This window comes from Bubalus kerabau, chromosome 6, assembly GCF_029407905.1.
Source record: "Bubalus kerabau isolate K-KA32 ecotype Philippines breed swamp buffalo chromosome 6, PCC_UOA_SB_1v2, whole genome shotgun sequence".
Taxonomy (NCBI): Eukaryota; Metazoa; Chordata; class Mammalia; order Artiodactyla; family Bovidae; genus Bubalus; species Bubalus kerabau.
The window spans coordinates 30650607-30670154 of record NC_073629.1 but is presented as its reverse complement, the minus strand read 5'-3'; the positions used below and the strand labels follow the sequence as shown (position 1 = coordinate 30670154).

General features: G+C 37.7%; 1 protein-coding gene across 5 annotated transcripts in view; it reads left to right on the top strand.

The window, feature by feature from the left end:
* MAGI3 (membrane associated guanylate kinase, WW and PDZ domain containing 3) overlaps positions 1-19548 on the top strand; it is a 261069-nt gene that overhangs the window by 207793 nt on the left and 33728 nt on the right. For all 5 annotated transcript variants that reach the window (XM_055584686.1, XM_055584685.1, XM_055584687.1 and 2 more), the window contains exons 9-13: positions 1935-2123; positions 4783-5388; positions 6616-6647; positions 9099-9255; positions 10764-10855. In XM_055584686.1, coding sequence (XP_055440661.1) covers positions 1935-2123; positions 4783-5388; positions 6616-6647; positions 9099-9255; positions 10764-10855 — 1076 coding nt within the window. The remainder of the gene's footprint in view (positions 1-1934; positions 2124-4782; positions 5389-6615; positions 6648-9098; positions 9256-10763; positions 10856-19548) is intronic.

Sequence of the window (19548 nt, the reverse complement as noted above, 5' to 3'; positions counted from 1 at the left end):
GTGTGGTCTCAATATGAAACAAGTCAGCCTTGTGAATTTGAGTCATTAGGGAAATGGGCATCAAAACCACAGTGAGAGACCACTCTATGCCTACTAGGATGGCTGTAACCAAAAAAAAAGCAGACAGTGACAAGTGCTGGCAAGGATGTGAAGCAGTCAGAACCCTCAAACCTTGATGGTGCAGTGTAAAATGGTGCAGCCACTTTGGAAAAGTTTGGCAATCCTTCAGAACATTAAATAGTTATAATATTAATACATTCATGGTAACTGCTACATTTCCATTCCCAGTATGTACCTAAAAGGAATGAACGTATTTGCCTCCACAAAATCTTGTACATGAGTGTTCACAGCAACATTACTCATAATATCCAAGAAGTATAAACAACCCAACAAATCAGTGAACAAATAAAATGTGATATATCTGTATAATGGAATATTATTTGGTAATAAAAAATGAATAAAGTACATGCTGCAACACAGATGAACCTCAAAAAATTATGCTAAGTGAAATAAACCATTCAACAGACTACATATTATATAATTCCATTTATATTAAATGTCCAGATTGGGCATGTCTATAGACAGAAAGTGGCTTAGTCATTGAGGTTAGGATGTGAGGGCAGGTTGGGGAGAAATGAGAAGTGACTGCTAATGAATACCAAGATTTCTTTGGTGTGTGTTTGGGGGGAGAGAAACTGTGCTAAAGTTAGATTATGGTGATGGTTACCACGTCATTGACTTGTATAATTCTGTCATATGTGGATTATGTCTCAATAAAGCTGTTAAAAAAGAGATTTGTCAGAAAAATTTAAACCGTATTTTGAAAACCTAACTTAAACAGTGCTTTTTAAGTTATGAATCTGTGCAGTTTGATCCCCACAGTTTTCCTAAGTGCCCTAATGGCAGCCAGGTGGAGCAAACTTTCTGGAAAAGAGAAGACAGGTATTGCTTGCAAATGTGGATCACCTTTAGTGCTAGGATCATCTGAGGAAACCTGTAAAAATAGGCTTTTCAGTGAAACTGCTTTTTGTCTTCCTAAAGTTTCCACCAAGCACAGATATAAGGGAAAGAAGCATGAAGCTCTTTGCTAGTAGTGCAGGGGTTCACGCCACTCATCAGATGTAAGTTAAAGGTTGCAGAAAGCCTGGGTCATGGGTTATACAAAGTTCTCAAATGTTTGTGACAGTTGCCTTCATCTTCCTAGAATAGTGTTTTCTACGTAGAGCTCCAGTAGCTGCTTATTCAAATGAAATATACATCCGAATGAGTGCCCAAGGCTTTCAGGATTTTAATAATAAAGGTTATCCTTCAGGTGTGTCATTCTGACTTCTATCTAAAGGACTCTTTGCGATTAGAAAAAGTAGGTACAGACAAGGCAATGAGAAGGAGATGAAATAGATGTTTTTATACCTTCCAAAGGAGAAGGCAGTGGCACCCCATTCCAGTACTCTTGCCTGAAAAATCCCATGGACGGAAGAGCCTGGTAGGCTGCAGTCCATGGGGTCACTAAGAGTCGGACATGACTGAGTGACTTCTCTTTCACTTTTCACTTTCCTGCATTGGAGAAGGAAATGGCAACCCACTCCAGTGTTCTTGCCTGGAAAATCCCAGGGACGGGGGAGCCTGGTGGGCTGCCGTCTCTGGGGTCACACAGAGTCGGACACGACTGAAGCGACTAAGCAGCAGCAGCAGCAGCATACCTTCCAAATGACATAGAAGAGTCCTGTAAAAGAATGAGAAATGATTCATTAGCTAAGTTTTTTTTTTCAGTGATTTAATATATGAATTTAAATTCCAACTGTTCTATAACATTGGATTCTCTCTTATTTTCTTTCTGTTATGGTTTGTTGTATTTAAATTATATAGACTATCTTGGAAATTAGCTTTGAGGAGTATATTCATTGTAATTATTCTTGTTTCTCATTTTTGTGCAGATACAGAAAAATCGCACTTCACTCGAGATCCATCCCAGCTTAAAGGCATCCTTGTTCGAGCATCATTGAAAAAAAGCACAATGGGATTTGGTTTTACCATTATTGGTGGGGATAGGCCTGATGAGTTCCTGCAAGTGAAAAATGTGCTGAAAGATGGTCCTGCAGCTCAGGATGGGAAAATTGCACCAGGTAACAGGTTTTTCAGAAATACTTAAAAGGGGTCTTCCCTGGCGGTCCAGTGTTGAAGACTCTGCTTCCACTGCAGGGGGCATGAGTTGCATCGCTGGTTGGGGAACTAAGATCCCATACGTGTCACATGGCGTGGCAAAAAATATTTAAAAAAAGAAAAGTACTTAAAGAGTTGTGATCCTATAACAAAAATTATAGTGAAAATGTTTTATATATGTATATATAACATATATACCAAATATATAATAGCTATATAAGTATATATCATATATGTATTTTGTGTGTTTACATGTGTGTCTGTGTGTGGAGAGAGAGAGAAAGAAATTATACAACCAGGAGGTAGATTCCTGTATTAAAATAATTTATCTTCAAAATTAAGTACATGGTAGTTTTGAGGGAGGGTCATTTATTAATATTTTGAATAGTTTGTATAGTTTGAGATAACCCTTTGGCTATACTAAGCTAAGGATTTATTAACCATCTCAGAAAATTAGTTGATTGTCTGATTTTCTCTGATTATGTAGGGTACTTTTGGAGTTCTTTAACATTTACCTGTAGTCTTTTTTGAAAAGTGATTCACTGTGATGTTTACAGTGATACTGAACGAATTGGTATATCCCACATTTTTTCACCAGGTTGGACCCTTTCCTTTGTTTTTTGCTTTCTTAGTGGCTATTAGTAAAGTTAAGCCACTATGTTAAGAATTATAGACAATAAAGCTAAAAAAAGAATACAAAAAAAATGAAAAGAATGGGAAAAAAAGAATTATAGACAATAAGGTTGTTATTTTTACAGAGCTGTATGAATTTGTCTTTTATGTAGTTTTCTCAACATCTTTACTTGGTGATTGTTACATATTTTTATGTGAGCGACTGTTTATGGCTATAGGTTAGAGGAAGTTTAAGACTAGTTACTGATTATGAGAAAGGTTTAAATGCTTTTTTTCCAGAAAGATTTTAATAATACACTGAGGTTGCTTCTTACACTATTTGCTAGGCTCTTCTAATCCTCTGTTATTTCACATACTATGTGTAAATACATTCTCCATTTGGATGATTCAATTGTCATATTACTTTTGATGGCTGGTATCAACTTATTTTCAATTAGAATATGGGATCTCTCATATTATACTTTCCGAATTAGGTGATAGAAATTTAAACTAGAAAACTTAAAATTATTAAAAGTTATATTTATAAACAAAATTATTTTTCTAATTTATTAATTTATAAAATCAACAAACTCTGGAGATTAAAATTAAGGTTTTGTCCTAAGTCCTCAATTTTTACTTTTTAAATATTGTCCCTGAAACACATCTCAAAACTATTGTATATGCTGTCAGGATTTTATGATATAGATTTAGATTTGTCTAAAGGTGTTATTAATTTGTAAAGCAATAGGATACTTCCATAAAAATTCAGAGAACTTTGACTAGGGGAGGAAAAGTCAAAGCTTTGTTTCTAATTAGTTTAATTTCTTTATCTTCTTGAATTTTGAAATGAATTTCCACAAGCTAACATTTGTTTTTAAATAGCATTCATGTTGATTTTTTAAAGCCTACATGCAATCAGAACAAATTGAAGCACCTTTATTTGGCAATAACCTTTTAAATAATCATATTCAAATAAAAGCAGCAAATGCATGAGACATCAGAGGACAAATTTTAAAAATCAAAACTGCATTTAAAAAACACACAACTGATGAGTGGCAAAGACCCTACAACCAGAGTGGGTCGTAATGATGTAAAATCAAGAAAGTAAAACCAGCTTTTATAAGGATTAATTCAGCTGAATTTTCAGCATCTTAAATAATATATTCTTTACTTGTATTGAATTTTTTTGTTGCTTATTTCTCCTTTTGATAACTAAATTACACTGAATTGAAAGTCTCTCCAGAAAAGAAAGATGTGAAAAGAAAATACATTCATAAGCTATTATTCTAATCTTTAACCTTACATTGTTCAAACTAAAATGAATTTTTAAGTACATTGTAATCAATGGCTCCTTAAAAATCATGAAATAAGATGTATTTAAAGAATGTCTGTTTTGTCAGTTTGCATAAGTAGCCAGTGGAGTTGGGCACCGCTTGTCTATGTACTGAACACCTACTACAATGTACCCAGCTTTGTGTGCCCACTTAGGTGTCACTCAAAGGATATACTAACAAGGATAATAGGAATTTTTTTTAAGATTCGCTTGAGGTCGTAACTGTTTGCCACTAAGCATAGATTTATATGGCTTCCCAGGTGGCTCAAGTGGTAAAGAATCCACCTGCCAATGCAGGAGATGTGGGTTCAGTCACTGGGTTGAAAAGACCCCTGAAGTAGGAAATGGCAACCATTCCAGTATTCTTGCCTGGAGAATTCCATGGACAGAGAAGCCTGACAGGCAGTCCATGGGATCGCAAAGAGTCATACACACACACACACACACACACACACACACACACACACACATGTTTATATATTCTTTTTAGGGAGGAGTCACCGAAGGGAGAATGACATGTCTGTGTTCAAAATCCATTTTTTCAGTAGTTAATGAATAGTAAGAGGTTTCCAGAATTCAAATTTAGATGTTAAATTTCAGTTATTTTTATCTCCCCCAATAAAAGATCAATTTATTTGATGGCTTTAACATTTTTAATGTGATTTATGTTTTACCAGGTGATGTTATTGTAGACATCAATGGCAACTGTGTCCTTGGTCACACCCATGCAGATGTTGTCCAGATGTTTCAATTGGTACCTGTCAATCAGTATGTAAACCTCACTCTATGCCGTGGGTATCCGCTTCCTGATGACAATGAAGATCCTGTTGTGGACATTGTTGCTGCTACTCCTGTCATCAATGGACAGTCATTAACTAAGGGAGAGACTTGCATGAACACTCAGGATTTTAAGTCAGGAGCAGTGGTGCTGGACCAGAATGGAAAATCGGGACACAGCTTGATCAGTGATCGTTTTAATGGAGCATCAGATCTGAGTGAACAGAGAGCGTCTATGGCATCGTCAGGCAGCTCCCAGCCAGAACTAGTGACTATCCCTCTGATCAAGGGCCCTAAAGGCTTTGGGTTTGCAATTGCTGACAGCCCAACTGGGCAGAAGGTGAAAATGATATTGGATAGTCAGTGGTGTCAAGGCCTACAGAAAGGGGATATAATTAAGGAGATTTACCATCAAAATGTGCAGAATTTAACACATCTCCAAGTGGTAGAGGTGCTAAAGCAGTTTCCAGTAGGTGCAGATGTACCATTACTTATCTTAAGAGGAGGTGAGTAAAAGCACAAGGAAAAGTCGTCATTGTTCATGCATTTATATCTGTGAATTGCCCTTCCTTCCAGGTCAGAATATCTCTTTCCCAGAAGACTTAACTGGTAATTAGTGTGCATTTTCCTTAAGTTCCCTCTGACTGCTTCCATAAGCAGTATCTTTTGTAGCAGTTTTTTTTTTTTTTTTTTTTTTTTTTTTTTTAGTTATTAGTGGTTTCATTTGTGTCCATTATGGATTTCTTTCCCTCTGTGTTCCTTTTAAAATCTGATTTATGACTTTAATGATTAGATAGAGTCATAGCATTGTCCTACTTCAGATGAAATATATCCTCTTAATTTCATTTTCTCTGTTGATGGCAATAATAGAAATGGACTCTTTCAAGCAGTGGTACTTCATCTGGACCTCTGTAATGTACCAAGGATGTTTTGAAAGAGCTAGCATCTCTGTGAATAAGTAAAAATGTTGGATGGTGTGTTAATCTGTTCTGTAAAAGCAGTCATGATAGCTTGTGCTCGTAAAGCTTTTATCTTAAGCTTTAATATCTGTCAGTAAATGTTAATTAAACCCCACAGTGCTCATGTGAGAGAAATATAATTTTATTTTCCAAGGTCATCAACTGACTTGAACTGCTCCCAGACATAAATGCAGTTCCAAGGACTAATCAAAAAGTTATATTTTAACGGGCTTTCTTAAATCCATACCAATGAATGACTAGTATTTTAAAGAATAAAATTTAGCCCTTCACATGTATCTCACTGGCTGTTAGTTTTCATTTTTGAGGCAAATGAACAATTTAACTTCGATTCTCATTTCTTTGAACTGTTTTTGTTTCTTCTCTGGGTGATAATCTGCTCAGAGTAAGTGCAGATCTCTTTGTGGGGGCTGGAGAGTCATCCAGAGTCCCAACAGATAATGAGTGTCTAGGGTTCTGTGTCAAACAGGTTGGATGTCAGTTTCCTGCCTAGTTGCTGGTTGATTCCACAGTACAGGAAAGTAATGTTAATCTATTTGAGTCTTGCTTTACTTTATCTATAAAATGGCAGTAACATGTATGCCTTAGGATTGTCATAAAAAATGAAATGTGTGTATAATGCCTGGCACATAGAACATGTTGGACATAATTTACTAGCCTACTAAAAGTCGAAGCTAGTTTTATCATAAACATTAGCAGTATTTGTAGTCTGGGAATCCTTCCTCTGTTTTTAAAATGTGGCTCATTTTTTTTAAGGTCCTCCTTCACCAACTAAAACTGCCAAATTGGTGAGTATGCAGTTGTCCTCAAATTCTTCTTTCCAACACACGGAGAGAGACGCCGCGTTTCCCTCCATGAGGGCTGCTCATGGGGTGGGTGTTTACAGACCGGGTGGAGTCAGAAGACAGATTGCCCTGATTTTGGAACAGAAACTCAGGGAAGTGTGCAAGTTAGAAAAAGCCATCTATAGAGGAAGTATGCTCTGCTAGTTAAGTATTTCTGTTGAAGAAATGTTAGGGACCTGTAGTAGTCTGATCTTCTACACAGTAAAACATGGACCCACTGAGGTGCCTACTGATGGGTCCTTTGGCTTTCTTTGTGTTTCAGAGGAGCAGGGGTAAGGAATAGCAAGCCATTTGGGCAGATGTCTTGCTACAATGAGAAGATGCAGTGGGTTCCCACAAGTACATGGGGACTGTCATTACCCACATTTAGCCAACCTTCTGACGTTTAGGGCTAGAGCAGTTGTGGCCTCTCGGCTCAGTTTGCTTATTATCAGACCAAGAGGCTGTCAGACTTGGAACAGTTTTTTTTGTGGTGTTCTTCTGAATAACTGACTAGCCTATTTTAGGACCTGTGTAAAGACTAAGACCTAAACAAAGGACATACCAGATAATGGTATGAAAGAAACTGTGCTAGGTACATGTGTAGCTCCTTAAATATTTAAGTTTACAATTATATGGATATGAAGACAGTTAGGTATATAATCCTATTAACTCTAGTTTGCTTGATTTGGAGTGTATCATCTTATAGTTAAAAGATGGTCTTCCATAATCATAAACCATAGGCTGCTAAACAAAAGATCATCATATACAAAACAGATTAATTCTTTATAGCCCACTGAAAATGATCTTTTGCAAATTTGCCATTTTATGGGTCAGAAGGAAAGAAACACTCAGCATTTTTATAGACTGTACCACTTAGGTTCAGTGTGAACAGAAATACTTTTTACCTGTTCAGTTAAAATTATGCTGCATTTTTCTTCATTCCTCTGGTCCCTCTAGTAATTGTTTTTAACTCTATACTACCCCGTGTTTCATAATGGATGCCAGTGCAGCCACGGGGGCCCTGATGCTTTATAATCGACGGAAGTTTCTGATGACCTCTCACTGCTTCTGACAGAATCCTAGACAAGGGGGAGAAAGAGGAAAAGGCTGCTCTTATCTCCTAGGCATCTGACTGGGTCTTGGTCAGTGAAGGGTCCCTTCTGGCACAACAATTTATGGCCACTGTCCCCTGAGTCCTCCCTGACAAGCTGCTGCTCCTACATCATAGTCACTTTAACTATTTTATCACAAATGTCTATAATCTCCCTCTCCTAACCATAATTCAGGGTAGCAAGCTGTTCTCTAAACCATGATATTTATTTTCTGAAGCTATTTATTGGATTTCATTTTTAAATTTTATTAAAGAAGCCATTTTGCTGAGCTATTCTTCTGGGCAAGTTCATTCTGAATGGGAGCAGATGAGTATACCCCTTATCTGATTCCTAGGCATGGAGCATATTCATGATATACTTGAATTGACCATGCCGGTTTTCACCATGTCATCATTACAACCTAAATTAGAGTTAACACTTTGTATTTCATTTTCTTAGAAAGAATATTCCTTAAACATCTTTACTGGAAATTAATTCAGTGAGTGGGGAGGTAAGGTTATCAAGAATTAAATGGAGGTACTCTCTGAGTCTTCCTCCTGCTTTGCTTAGAAGTGTTGTCTTGTATCAGAGAAGGCAATGGCACCCCACTCCAGTACTGCTGCCTAGAAAATCCCATGGACGGAGGAGCCTGGTAGGCTGCAGTCCATGGGGTCGCTGAGGGTCGGACACGACTGAGCGACTTCACTTTCACTTTTCACTTTCATGCATTGGAGAAGGAAATGGCAACCCACTCCAGTGTTCTTGCCTGGAGAATCCCAGGGACGGGGGAGCCTGGTGGGCTGCAGTCCATGGGGTCGCTGAGGGTCGGACACGACTGAGCGACTTCACTTTCACTTTTCACTTTCATGCATTGGAGAAGGAAATGGCAACCCACTCCAGTGTTCTTGCCTGGAGAATCCCAGGGACGGGGGAGCCTGGTGGGCTGCCGTCTGTGGGGTCACACAGAGTCAGACACGACTGAAGTGACTTAGCAGCAGCAGCAGCAGCTGTCTTGTATGTCTTCTCAGAGTCAGTTTGTGTCTTGGTGGTGGAGAAAAGGGCAAAATTCCTTAACATAGGACTACTTAAGGCCCTTTGATTGATATCATTATAAACATGTTCTAATTTAAGTGAAATATGTTTTAATCAAATACACATGACTGTGAAAGTAAACTCCTCTAAGACTGCAGACATGCTGTGGCTTTGACCCTGCTGCTTACGCAACTGTAATCAGTTGACATACTGGTTCAGACAACAGTTTTTTGCACTAATCAACCATCTGGCTTTTTGAGATACTAAGTAAGGCCCTTTTCTATTTCAGAAAACAGATAAAAAGGAAACTTCAGAAAGTTTGGAGGCCATAAATGAGCCTGTTCCCCAGCCTATGCCTTTTCCACCCAGCATCATCAGGTCAGGATCCCCAAAACTGGATCCTTCTGAGGTCTACCTGAAATCTAAAACTTTATATGAAGATAAACGTAAGTAGCTGTGGAATATTTCAGGAAAGCATGCAACAACATTAATTTGAATTTTCTTAAAAACTTGATTTTTCTATCTCTAAAAGCCAACATGTTGAAGTTATTCATTCGCATTTTAATGTAGCTCTGGGCTTCTTCCATTTATACTCAACATTCATTCATTTGTTTTCTTCAAAACCATGTTTTGAACTCTGGTTTTGAAATGTGCCTCTGTCTACCCAACATCATAGTAGGTAATGGGAATACAGAGGTAATAGGTTACATAGATGCTGCATCCAAAGAGATGGTTAAACCTAAATGGAAAAGACAAAGAAGTAGTCAAGTACATATACAAATAAGTCCCTAACAGGTACAGTAATAGAAGGATAGGCTGGATCAATTGGGATCCAAAGTAGAAAACGGTCGGTTTTACTGCTGTGGGTAGTAGGAAGTATCATATACTGCTTCATATAGGAAGTTAAGCTGTAAGACAAAGAGGTAGTTGCTTATGAGACAGATAAAAGGGAAAGAAGGATAGCATTTGCACTGGGTGGCCTTAATTGTGCAATTAGTTTCAGTTTAGCTGGGTGTGGTCGGCAGTGGATACCAGGGGGGAGGGCAGGAGCAGCTGGTGGAGAGCAGATTATGCCAGTCTGAGGAAGCTGGAGACAATGACATACATGATAAAGAGCCACAGAATGGTCTTAACTATAGGGATGAAGTTATTGGGCTTGTGTTTTAAAAAGATTTTTTTTGGCAGGAATACAAAGGATGATGAATCAGAAGGGTATGTAATCTGAGGAGGAAACCAGACAGTAGAGTAGACTCCTTAGAGGAGTCCAGTGGACATATGATGAGAAGAGAGTGTGCATAAGGCAGAAATTCATTTTCATACTAATTTACCAACTAATGGTAGTTTTTTTCTGAAGCACAATTGTAGATTTAAGTGGTTTAACTTTTGAAATGTATTTATTTTTAGAAATAGATCTATGCATCTTCCCTGGTGGCTCAGAGGGTAAAGTATCTGCCTACAATGTGGGAATCCTGGGCTCGATCCCTGGGTTAGGAAGATCCCCTGGAGAAGGAAATGGCAACCCACTCCAGTACTCTTGCCAGGAAAATCCCATGGATGGAGGAGCCTGGTGGGCTACAGTCCACAGGGTCGCAAAGAGTCAGACATGACTGAGCGACTTCACTACCTTGGAAAAGATGCACAACAAGTAGAAATATATATAATTGATTTCATACTTATTTAACCAGTCACAGTTTATCTTGATAGTCCCAGGCCCAGACTTGATAGTCCCATTTCGGAAGATGAAACATCGATTTGAAAGCATCAAGAATTAATGGCAGTATAATACTGATTGTATGGAAATGGGAATAAATATTCCTAAGCAATCTTGATTCAGTTTGAGTTAAAGCACAAAACAAAGATTTATGATTGAGTTTTTCTATAATGTTAAACTTTTTAAAATAAAGTGTATATTGTGTACGTTTGTTTGTATTTATTATTTTCTGGTTTTTCTTAGCACCAAACACCAAAGATTTGGATGTTTTTCTTCGGAAACAGGAATCAGGGTTTGGCTTCAGAGTACTGGGAGGAGATGGACCTGACCAATCTGTAAGTTTAAATATGTTGTCATTTGGCTATTCCTGTTAAAACTTTTAATAGAGATTTGGTAGAATATGGTGCTTTTGTTTTGCGTTCTACTTTGTTGGTTTTTTAAAAGAGTTCGTTTTCTCTAACAGTTTCATTAATATGACGAAGAGTTGCATGGCTAGCGGTGTCATAATACCTCAGTTAACTTGATGTGTGAAAGTGAAAGTGTTAGTTGCTCAGTTGTATCCGACTCTTTGTGACCCCTTGGACTGACTGTAGCCCTCCAGGCTCCTCTGTCCATGGGATTTCCCAGCTAAGAATACTGGAGTGGGTTGCCATTTCCTCCTCCAGGGGATCTTCCTGACCCAGGGATTGAACCCAGGTCTCCAGTATTGAGGAAAGATTCTTTGCCATCTGAGCCACCAGGGAAGCCCTAACTTGCAATAGCTGAGGCTAAAACTGTAGGTAAAAGCTGAATAAGTCAGCCATAAATTAGAGCATAATAACGGGTTATATTTGCAAGGCATTTAAATCTAGAAATTTATTTATATAGGATTCTCACTCATACTTAGAGAACAAATATAGTGGGTTTATTTTTGTTTTGCCCTTAGTTTGACAAAGAAATGATGTGCTTCTTAGAGTTTAAGAACATATTTAAAGCTTTTTTGTATAATATGAATGACTACATTATCATGTTTGGAAGTTAGGTGAATAATAATATTCTTTTAAAATTATGGGCTTCTTTCTATTCTGACTAGAACATTTGATTTATAGAGTATAAATGTGTTCTAATTAGCCATATTGGTTACAGTTAAAATAATTATCAGAGACAAATAAAGCTTAAGGTAGATTGCCCTATGTAGGGCAAATATGAAGTACCTTGATTGTTTCTTTTCCTTTCTTTTGAATTGAGCTATGATTGATGTATAACATTATATTTGTTTCAGATGTGCAACGTAACGATTCAATGTTAGTATACACTGCAAAATGATCATGACAACAAGCTTAGTTACCATCCGTCATCATACAAAGTGACAGATTTTTTTTCTGTGATAAGAACCTTTAAGAGTTATTCCCTTGGCAACTTTCAATTGTGCACTACAGTATTATTGGTTATAGTCCCCATGCTACAGCATTACATTCCCATGACTTACTTATTTTATAACCGGAAGTTTGTACCTACCTCCTCCCAATCCCCTTCCCAATGTCAACCATCATTCTGTTCTTTCTGAGTCTTGTTTGTTTACTTTGTTTTTTAGATTTCAGATATAAGTGAGATTATACAGCATTTGTCTTTGTCTGTCTGACTCTTTGACTTAGCATAAGGTCCTCAAGGCATTTTGTTGCCTTGGAAAGATTTTGTTCTTTCTAATGTAGTTTAATCTTTGTGATTAAAATTACATTGTGATTTTCCCAATGTTCTTCTTGTAATTGATTTCTAGTTTTATACCATTATGGTTGGAAATGTGTGATATAATTTCAGTTTTCTTAAATTTATTGAGGCTTGATTTGTGGCTTAACGTGATCTGGCTGAGTAATATTCCATTGTATGTGTTAAGTGGGTATGTAGGTATGTGTATGTATAAAGATGTGATATGTGTATTTCCTTGTTTATTTTCCTTAATTGCTATGGCTTAGACTTCCAGTACTCTACTGAGTAAAAGTGGTGGAAGTGGGCATCCTTGCTTTGTTACTGATCTTAGAAGGAAAGCTTTCAGCATTTCACCTTTGAGTATGATGTTAGCTGTGAGCTTGGCATTGTTGTTGGTTGTCGTTTAGTGTCTAAGTCATGTCCAGCTCCTTACAACCCTGTGGACTATAGCCCACCAGGCTCCTCTGTCTGTGGGATTTTCCAGGCAAGAATATTGGAGTGGGTTGCCATTTCCTCCTCCAGGGGATCTTCCTGACCCAGAAATTGAACCCACATCTCCTACATTGACAGGGAGATTCTTTAGTACTGAGGTGCCTGGGAAGCCTGGGCTTGTATGGCCTTTATTATGTTGAGGCATATTTCCTCTACTCCCTTTGTTGAGAATTATTATAAATGGATGCTGAATTTTGTTATGGATTGATATTATAAATGGATGCTGAATCTTTCTGTATCTGTTGAGATGATCATATTTTTATTCTTCATTTTGTTAATTTGGTGAATCACATTGACTGATTTGTGGATGTTGAGATATTCTTGCATCCCTGGAATAAATTCCACTTGATCATGGTGTATGGGTCCTTTTAATGTATTTTTAAATTTAATTTGCTAATGTTTTGTTGCAGATTTTTGCATCTGTATTCATCAGTGACATTGACCTGTAATTTTCTCTTTTTGTGTTGTCCTTGTCAGTTTTGGTATCAGGGTAATGCTGCCCTAATAGGATGAGTTTGGAAGTGTTTCTTCCTCCTCAGTTTTCTGAAAGAGTTTGAAAAGGATAGATATTAATCTTCTTTAAATGTTTGCTAGAATTCACCAGTGAAGCCATCAGGTCCTGGACTTTCATGTGCTGGGATATTTTTAATTACTGATTCAACCTCCTTACTAGTAATTGGTCTGTTCAGATTTTCTACTTTTCATGATTTACTCTTGAAAAATTGCATGTTTCTAGGAATTTATCAATTTTTTTCTAGGTTGTCCAGTTTTTTGGCATATAATTGATCATAGTAGTTTCTTATGATTCTTGGTATTTCTGTGGTATCAAAGGTAACTTCTCTTTCATTTCTGATTTTATTTTTGAGCTGTCTTTTCTTCTGGTGAATCTAGCTAAGAGTTGTCAGTTTTGTTTATTTTTTCAAATAACCTGCTCTTAGTTTCATTGATCCTTTCTATTGTCTTGTTAGTCTCTATCTCATTTATTTCTGCTCTGATCTTTGTTATTTCCTTCCTTCTACTAACTTTGGACTCTTTCATTCTTTTTCTAATTCCTTTAGATGTAAAGCTATTTGTTTGAGATTTTTCTTATTTTGAGGTAGCCCTATATTACTAGGAACTTCCCTTTTAGAACTACTTTTGCTGCATCCCAGCGATTTTGCAAGTTGTATATCCATTTTCATTTGTCTCAAGGTATTTTTAAATTTTTCTCTTGATTTCTTCATTGACCCATTGGTTGTTCATTAAGATGTAGTTTAATCTTCACATTTTGTGATTTTCGCAATTTTCTTCTTCTGATTTCTAGTTTTATATACTTGTGGTTGGAAAAGATGTTTTATATAATTTCAGTCTTCTTAAATTTATTGTGACTTGTTTTATGGCTTAACATGTGATCTGTCCTGAAGAGTGTTCCATGTACACTTGAGAAGAATGTATTTAATATGCTACTTTGCATAGAATGTTGTGAATATATATAGAATATATATAGAATGTTCTGAATGTATAATCTATCTATCTATCTATATATAAAGGTTATTCATTCTAATGTGTCATTTAAGAGTCATGTTTCCTGATTGGTTTTATGTCTGCATCATCTATCCATTGATGTAAATACGGTTATTAAAATTCCTTACTATTATTGTATTGCTGTAAATTTCTCCCCGTAGGTCTGTTAATGTTTGCTTTATATATTTAAGTGCTTCTATGTTGGGTGCATAAACATTTACAAATGTTATATCCTCTTGTTCAATTGACTCCTTTATCATTATATAATGCGCTTTTTGTCTTTTATCGCAGTTTTTGTTTTAACGTCTATTTTGTCTGATGTACTGCGGTTTCTGTTTGCACGGAACAGCTTTTTCCATGCCTCCACTTTCAGCTTTGTGGCTCCTTACATCTGAAGTTAGTCTCTTACAGGCAGCATATAGATGGGTCTTGTTTGTGCATTTGGCCACTCTAAGTATTTTCATTGGAGAATTTAGTCTTTTACATTTAAAGTAATTATTGACAGGTGTGTACTTACTGTCATTTTGTTCTTTGTTCTCTGGCTGTTTTGTAGTTCTTCTCTGTTCCTCTTCTCTTGCTTTCTTCCCTTGCAGTTTGATGACTTTCTATAATATTATACTTAGATTCTATTTTTATTATATTTTGTGTATCTACAATAGGTTTTTGTTTGAGGTTACCCTGAGACCAACATATAATAGTTTATATACATATATCTATCATTCCTGTGGTTGAGAGAGTTGGACTGTGAAGAAGGCTGAGCACCGAAGAATTGATGCTTTTGAATTGTGGTGTTGGAGAAGACTCTTGAGAGTCCCTTGGACTGCAAGGAGATCCAACCAGTCCATTCTGAAGGAGATCAGCCCTGGGATTTCTTTGGAAGGAATGATGCTAAAGCTGAAACTCCAGTACTTTGGCCACCTCATGCGAAGAGCTGATTCATTAGAAAAGACTCTGATGCTGGGAGGGATTGGGGGCAGGAGGAGAAGGGGACGACAGAGGATGAGATGGCTGGATGGCATCACTGACTCGATGGACGTGAGTCTGAGTGAACTCCGGGAGTTGGTGATGGACAGGGAGGCCTGGCGTGCTGCTATTCATGGGGTCTCAAAGAGTTGGACACGACTGAGCAACTGATCTGATCTGATCTGATCAGTCTAATTTAAGTTGATAGCAACTTAAGTTTGAAGGCATTTTAAAGCTATATTTTTACTTCCTCTACCACATTTTATATTTTTGATATCACATTTCACATCTTTTTATTTTCTGTATCCCTTCACTGATTATTCTAGGTATAGTTATTTTTACTACTTTTGTCTTTTAACCTTTTAATACTAGTTTGGTAAATGATTATATTTATCTTGCCCCTGAGATTTATACTTTCATGTGTTTTCTTATTACCACTCAGAGCCTTTTCTTTTCAACTAAAGGAGTCCCTTGCACATTTCTCATAAGGCCGGTTTATTACTGATGAACTTCTTTGATGTTGCTTGTCTGAAAAGCTCTCATCTCCTTCAGTTCTGAATGATAATTTTGCTGTATAGAGTATTCTTGGTTAGACATATTTGTCCTTTCAGCACTTTGAATATATCATTCCACTCCTTTCTGACCTGCAAAGTTTCTGCTGAAGAATCTGCTCATAGTCTTGTAGGAGTTCCTGCTATATAACAAAGGCTTCCCTGGTGGCTCAGACAGTAAAGAATCTGCCTGCAATGCGGGAGACCTGGGTTTGATCCCAGGGTTAGGAAGATCCTCTGGAGGAGGGAATGGCAACCCACTTCAGTGTTGTTGCCTGAAGAATCCCCATGGACAGAGGAGCCTGGTGGGCTACAGTCTATGGGGCCACAAAAAGTCGGACACGACTAAGCAACTAAGAACAGCACACAGTGTGCATTTAATGATATTATTTCTGATGTGCTGAAATTTTTGGCTTCCCTGATACCTCAACTGGTAAAGAATCCGCCTGCAATGCAGGAGACCGCAGTTCGATTCCTGATTCAGGAAGATCTGATGGAGAAGGGATAGGCTATCTACTCCAGTATTCTGGCATGTATAGTCCATGGGGTTGCAAAGAATCAGACAGGAGTGAGCGAAACTTTTACTTTCTTTTGTATGTAATAAGTTGTTTTTCTCTTGCTGTTTTTAAAATTCTCTCTTTAACTTTTGACATTTTAATTATAGTGTGTCTCTGTATGGATCTTTTTGGGAATTCTCTGGGCTTCCAGAATCTGCAGTTCTGTCTCTTTTCCCAGGTTAAGGAAGTTTTCAGCCACTATTTCTTCAAGTTAAATTTTCTGCTCCTTTTTTCTCCTTCTGGTACTCCTATAATATGAATGTTATTCTGCTTGAAGTCATTCCATAGGTACCTTGGGCTATCTTTGCTTTTTTTGTCTTTTTTTTTTTTTTTTTTTACTTTTTGCTGCTCTTATTGAGTCAATTCCATCCATATTGTTTAAAGTGGCAAAAATTCATTCTTTATATGCCAGTGTGGTATTCTATTGTATGTATATGTGTGTGTATGCCACTTTTTAGTTTTTTGAGAAACCTCCATACTGTTTTTTACAGTGACGGCACCAATTTACATTCTCACCAACAGTGTACAAGAGATCCCTTTCCTCCACATCCTTACCAACATTTGTTATTTGTCGATTTTTTGATGATAACATTTCTGACAGGTATGAGGTTATACTTAGTTATGGTTTTGATTTCCCTGGTGATTAGTGATGTTGAGCAACATTTCATGTGACTCTTGGCCGTCTGCATGTTCCCTTTGGAAAAATGTCTGTTCACATCTGCCCATTTTTTACTTGGGTCGTTTGTTTTTTTTGGATATTAAGCTGTATGAGCCTTTTTATATTTTGGGAATTAATCCCTTGTTGGACTCATCATTTGCAAAAATTTTCTCCCCATTCATAGGTTAAGTTGTCTTTTCATTTTGTTTATGGTCTTCTTTGCTGTACAGAAGCTTTTAAGTTAATTAATTTTTTTAGTTTTAGTTTAATGCATTTCTCTTTATATCATTGTGATTTCTGAGATATTTACCTATTTGGTCTTTCTTTTGTTATTTTAAAAAATCTTTTGATTGAAGTATAGTTGATTTTCAATGTTGTGTTATTTTCAGGTGTACAGCAAAGTGAATCAGTTTTCTATATGCACATGCACACTCACATACACACCACAGGTCTCAGTTCAGTTCAGTTCAGTCACTCAGTCGTGTCCGACTCTTCGCGACCCCATGAATCACAGCACACCAGACCTCCCTGTCCATCACCAACTCCCGGAGTTCACTCAGACTCACGTCCATCAAGTCAGTGATGCCATCCAGCCATCTCATCCTCTGTCGTCCCCTTCTCCTCCTGCCCCCAATCCCTCCCAGCATCAGAGTCTTTTCCAATGAATCAGCTCTTCGCATGAGGTGGCCAAAATACTGGAGTTTCAGCTTTAGCATCATTCCTTCCAAAGAACACCCAGGACTGATCTCCTTCAGAATGGACTGGTTGGATCTCCTTGCAGTCCAAGGGACTCTCAAGAGTCTTCTCCAACACCACAATTCAATAGCATCAATTCTTCGGCACTCAGCCTTCTTCACAGTCCAACTCTCACATCCATATATGACCACTGGAAAAACCATAGCCTTGCCTAGAGGGACCTTTGTTGGCAAAGTAATGTCTCTGCTTTTCAATATGCTATCTAGGTTGGTCATAACTTTCCTTCCAAGGAGTAAGCGTCTTTTAATTTCATGGCTGCAGTCACCATCTGCAGTGATTTTGGAGCCCCAAAACATAAAGTCTGCCACTGTTTCCCCATCTATTTCCCATGAAGTGATGGGACCAGATGCCATGATCTTCGTTTTCTGAATGTGAGCTTTAAGCCAACTTTTTCACTCTCCTCTTTCACTTTCATCAAGAGGCTTTTTAGTTCCTCTTCACTTTCTGCCATAAGGGTGGTGTCATCTGCATATCTGAGGTTATTGATATTTCCCCCCCGCCCCGGCAATCTTGATTGCAACTTGTGCTTCTTCCAGCTTTTTAGTTCCTCTTCACTTTCTGCCATAAGGGTGGTATCATCTGCATATCTGAGGTTATTGATATTTCCCCCCGGCAATCTTGATTCCAGCTGTGCTTCTTCCAGCCCAGCATTTCTCATGATGTACTCTGCGTAGAAGTTAAATAAACAGGGTGACAGTATACAGCCTTGACGTACTCCTTTTCTTATTTGGAACCAGTCTCTTGTTCCATTTCCGGTTCTAACTGTTGCTTCCTGACCTGCATATAGGTTTCTCAAGAGGCAGGTCAGGTGGTCTGGTATTCCCATCTCTTTCAGAATTTTCCAGTTTATTGTGATCTATACAGTCAAAGGCTTTGGCATAGTCAGTAAAGCAGAAATAGAGGTTTTTCTGGAATTCTGTTCCTTTTTCCATGATCCAGTGGATGTTGGCAATTTGATCTCTAGTTCCTCTGCCTTTTCTAAAACCTACTCTTTTTTAAATTCTTTTACCAGGAAATATGGGTAAATATGGGTCATTACAGAGTGTTGAGTAGAGTTCCCTATAGTAGTGTGTCTATGTCAATCCCAATTTCTCAATTTATCCTCTTCCCCTTTCCCCCAGTAACAATATGTTTATTTTCTATATCTATGGCTCTATTTCTGTTTTGTGGGCTTCCCTTATGGCTCGGCAGTAAAGAATCCGCTTGCAGTGCAGGAGACAGAGGTTCAATTCTTGGGTTGGGAAGATCCTCTGGAGGAGGGCATGGCAACCTACTCCAGTATTCTTACCAGGAAAATCCCATAGACAGAGGAGCCTGGTGGGCTATGGTCTATGGGGTTTCAAAGAGTCAGATACAACTCAAAGGATTGAACACACAGGCACACATTTCTGTCTTGTCAGTAAGTTCATTTGTACTATTTTTTTTCCATTCCACACATAAGCAATATCATATGGTATTAGTCCTTCTCTGTCTGACTTCATTCAGTATGACAGTCTTTAGGTCCATTCATGTTGCTGCAAATGGCACTGTTTCATTTTTTATGGCTGAGTAATATTCCAGTGTATATATTTACCACATCTTCTTTATGCATTTGTCTGTTGACAGACATTTAGGTTGCTTCCATGTCCTGGCTATTGTAAATAGTGATACAGTATTCACTGGGGTGCATGTGTCTTTTTGAGTTGTGGGATGTTTTTTGTTTTTTTTTTTTTTCCAGGTTTATGCCCAGGAGTGGGATTGCTGGATCATATGAGAGCTCTGTTTTTAATTTTTAAAGGAACTTCCATACTGTTCTCCATACCAATTTGCATTTCTACCAACAGTCAGTGGGCGTGGGGGGGGGGGTCCCTTTCTCCACATCC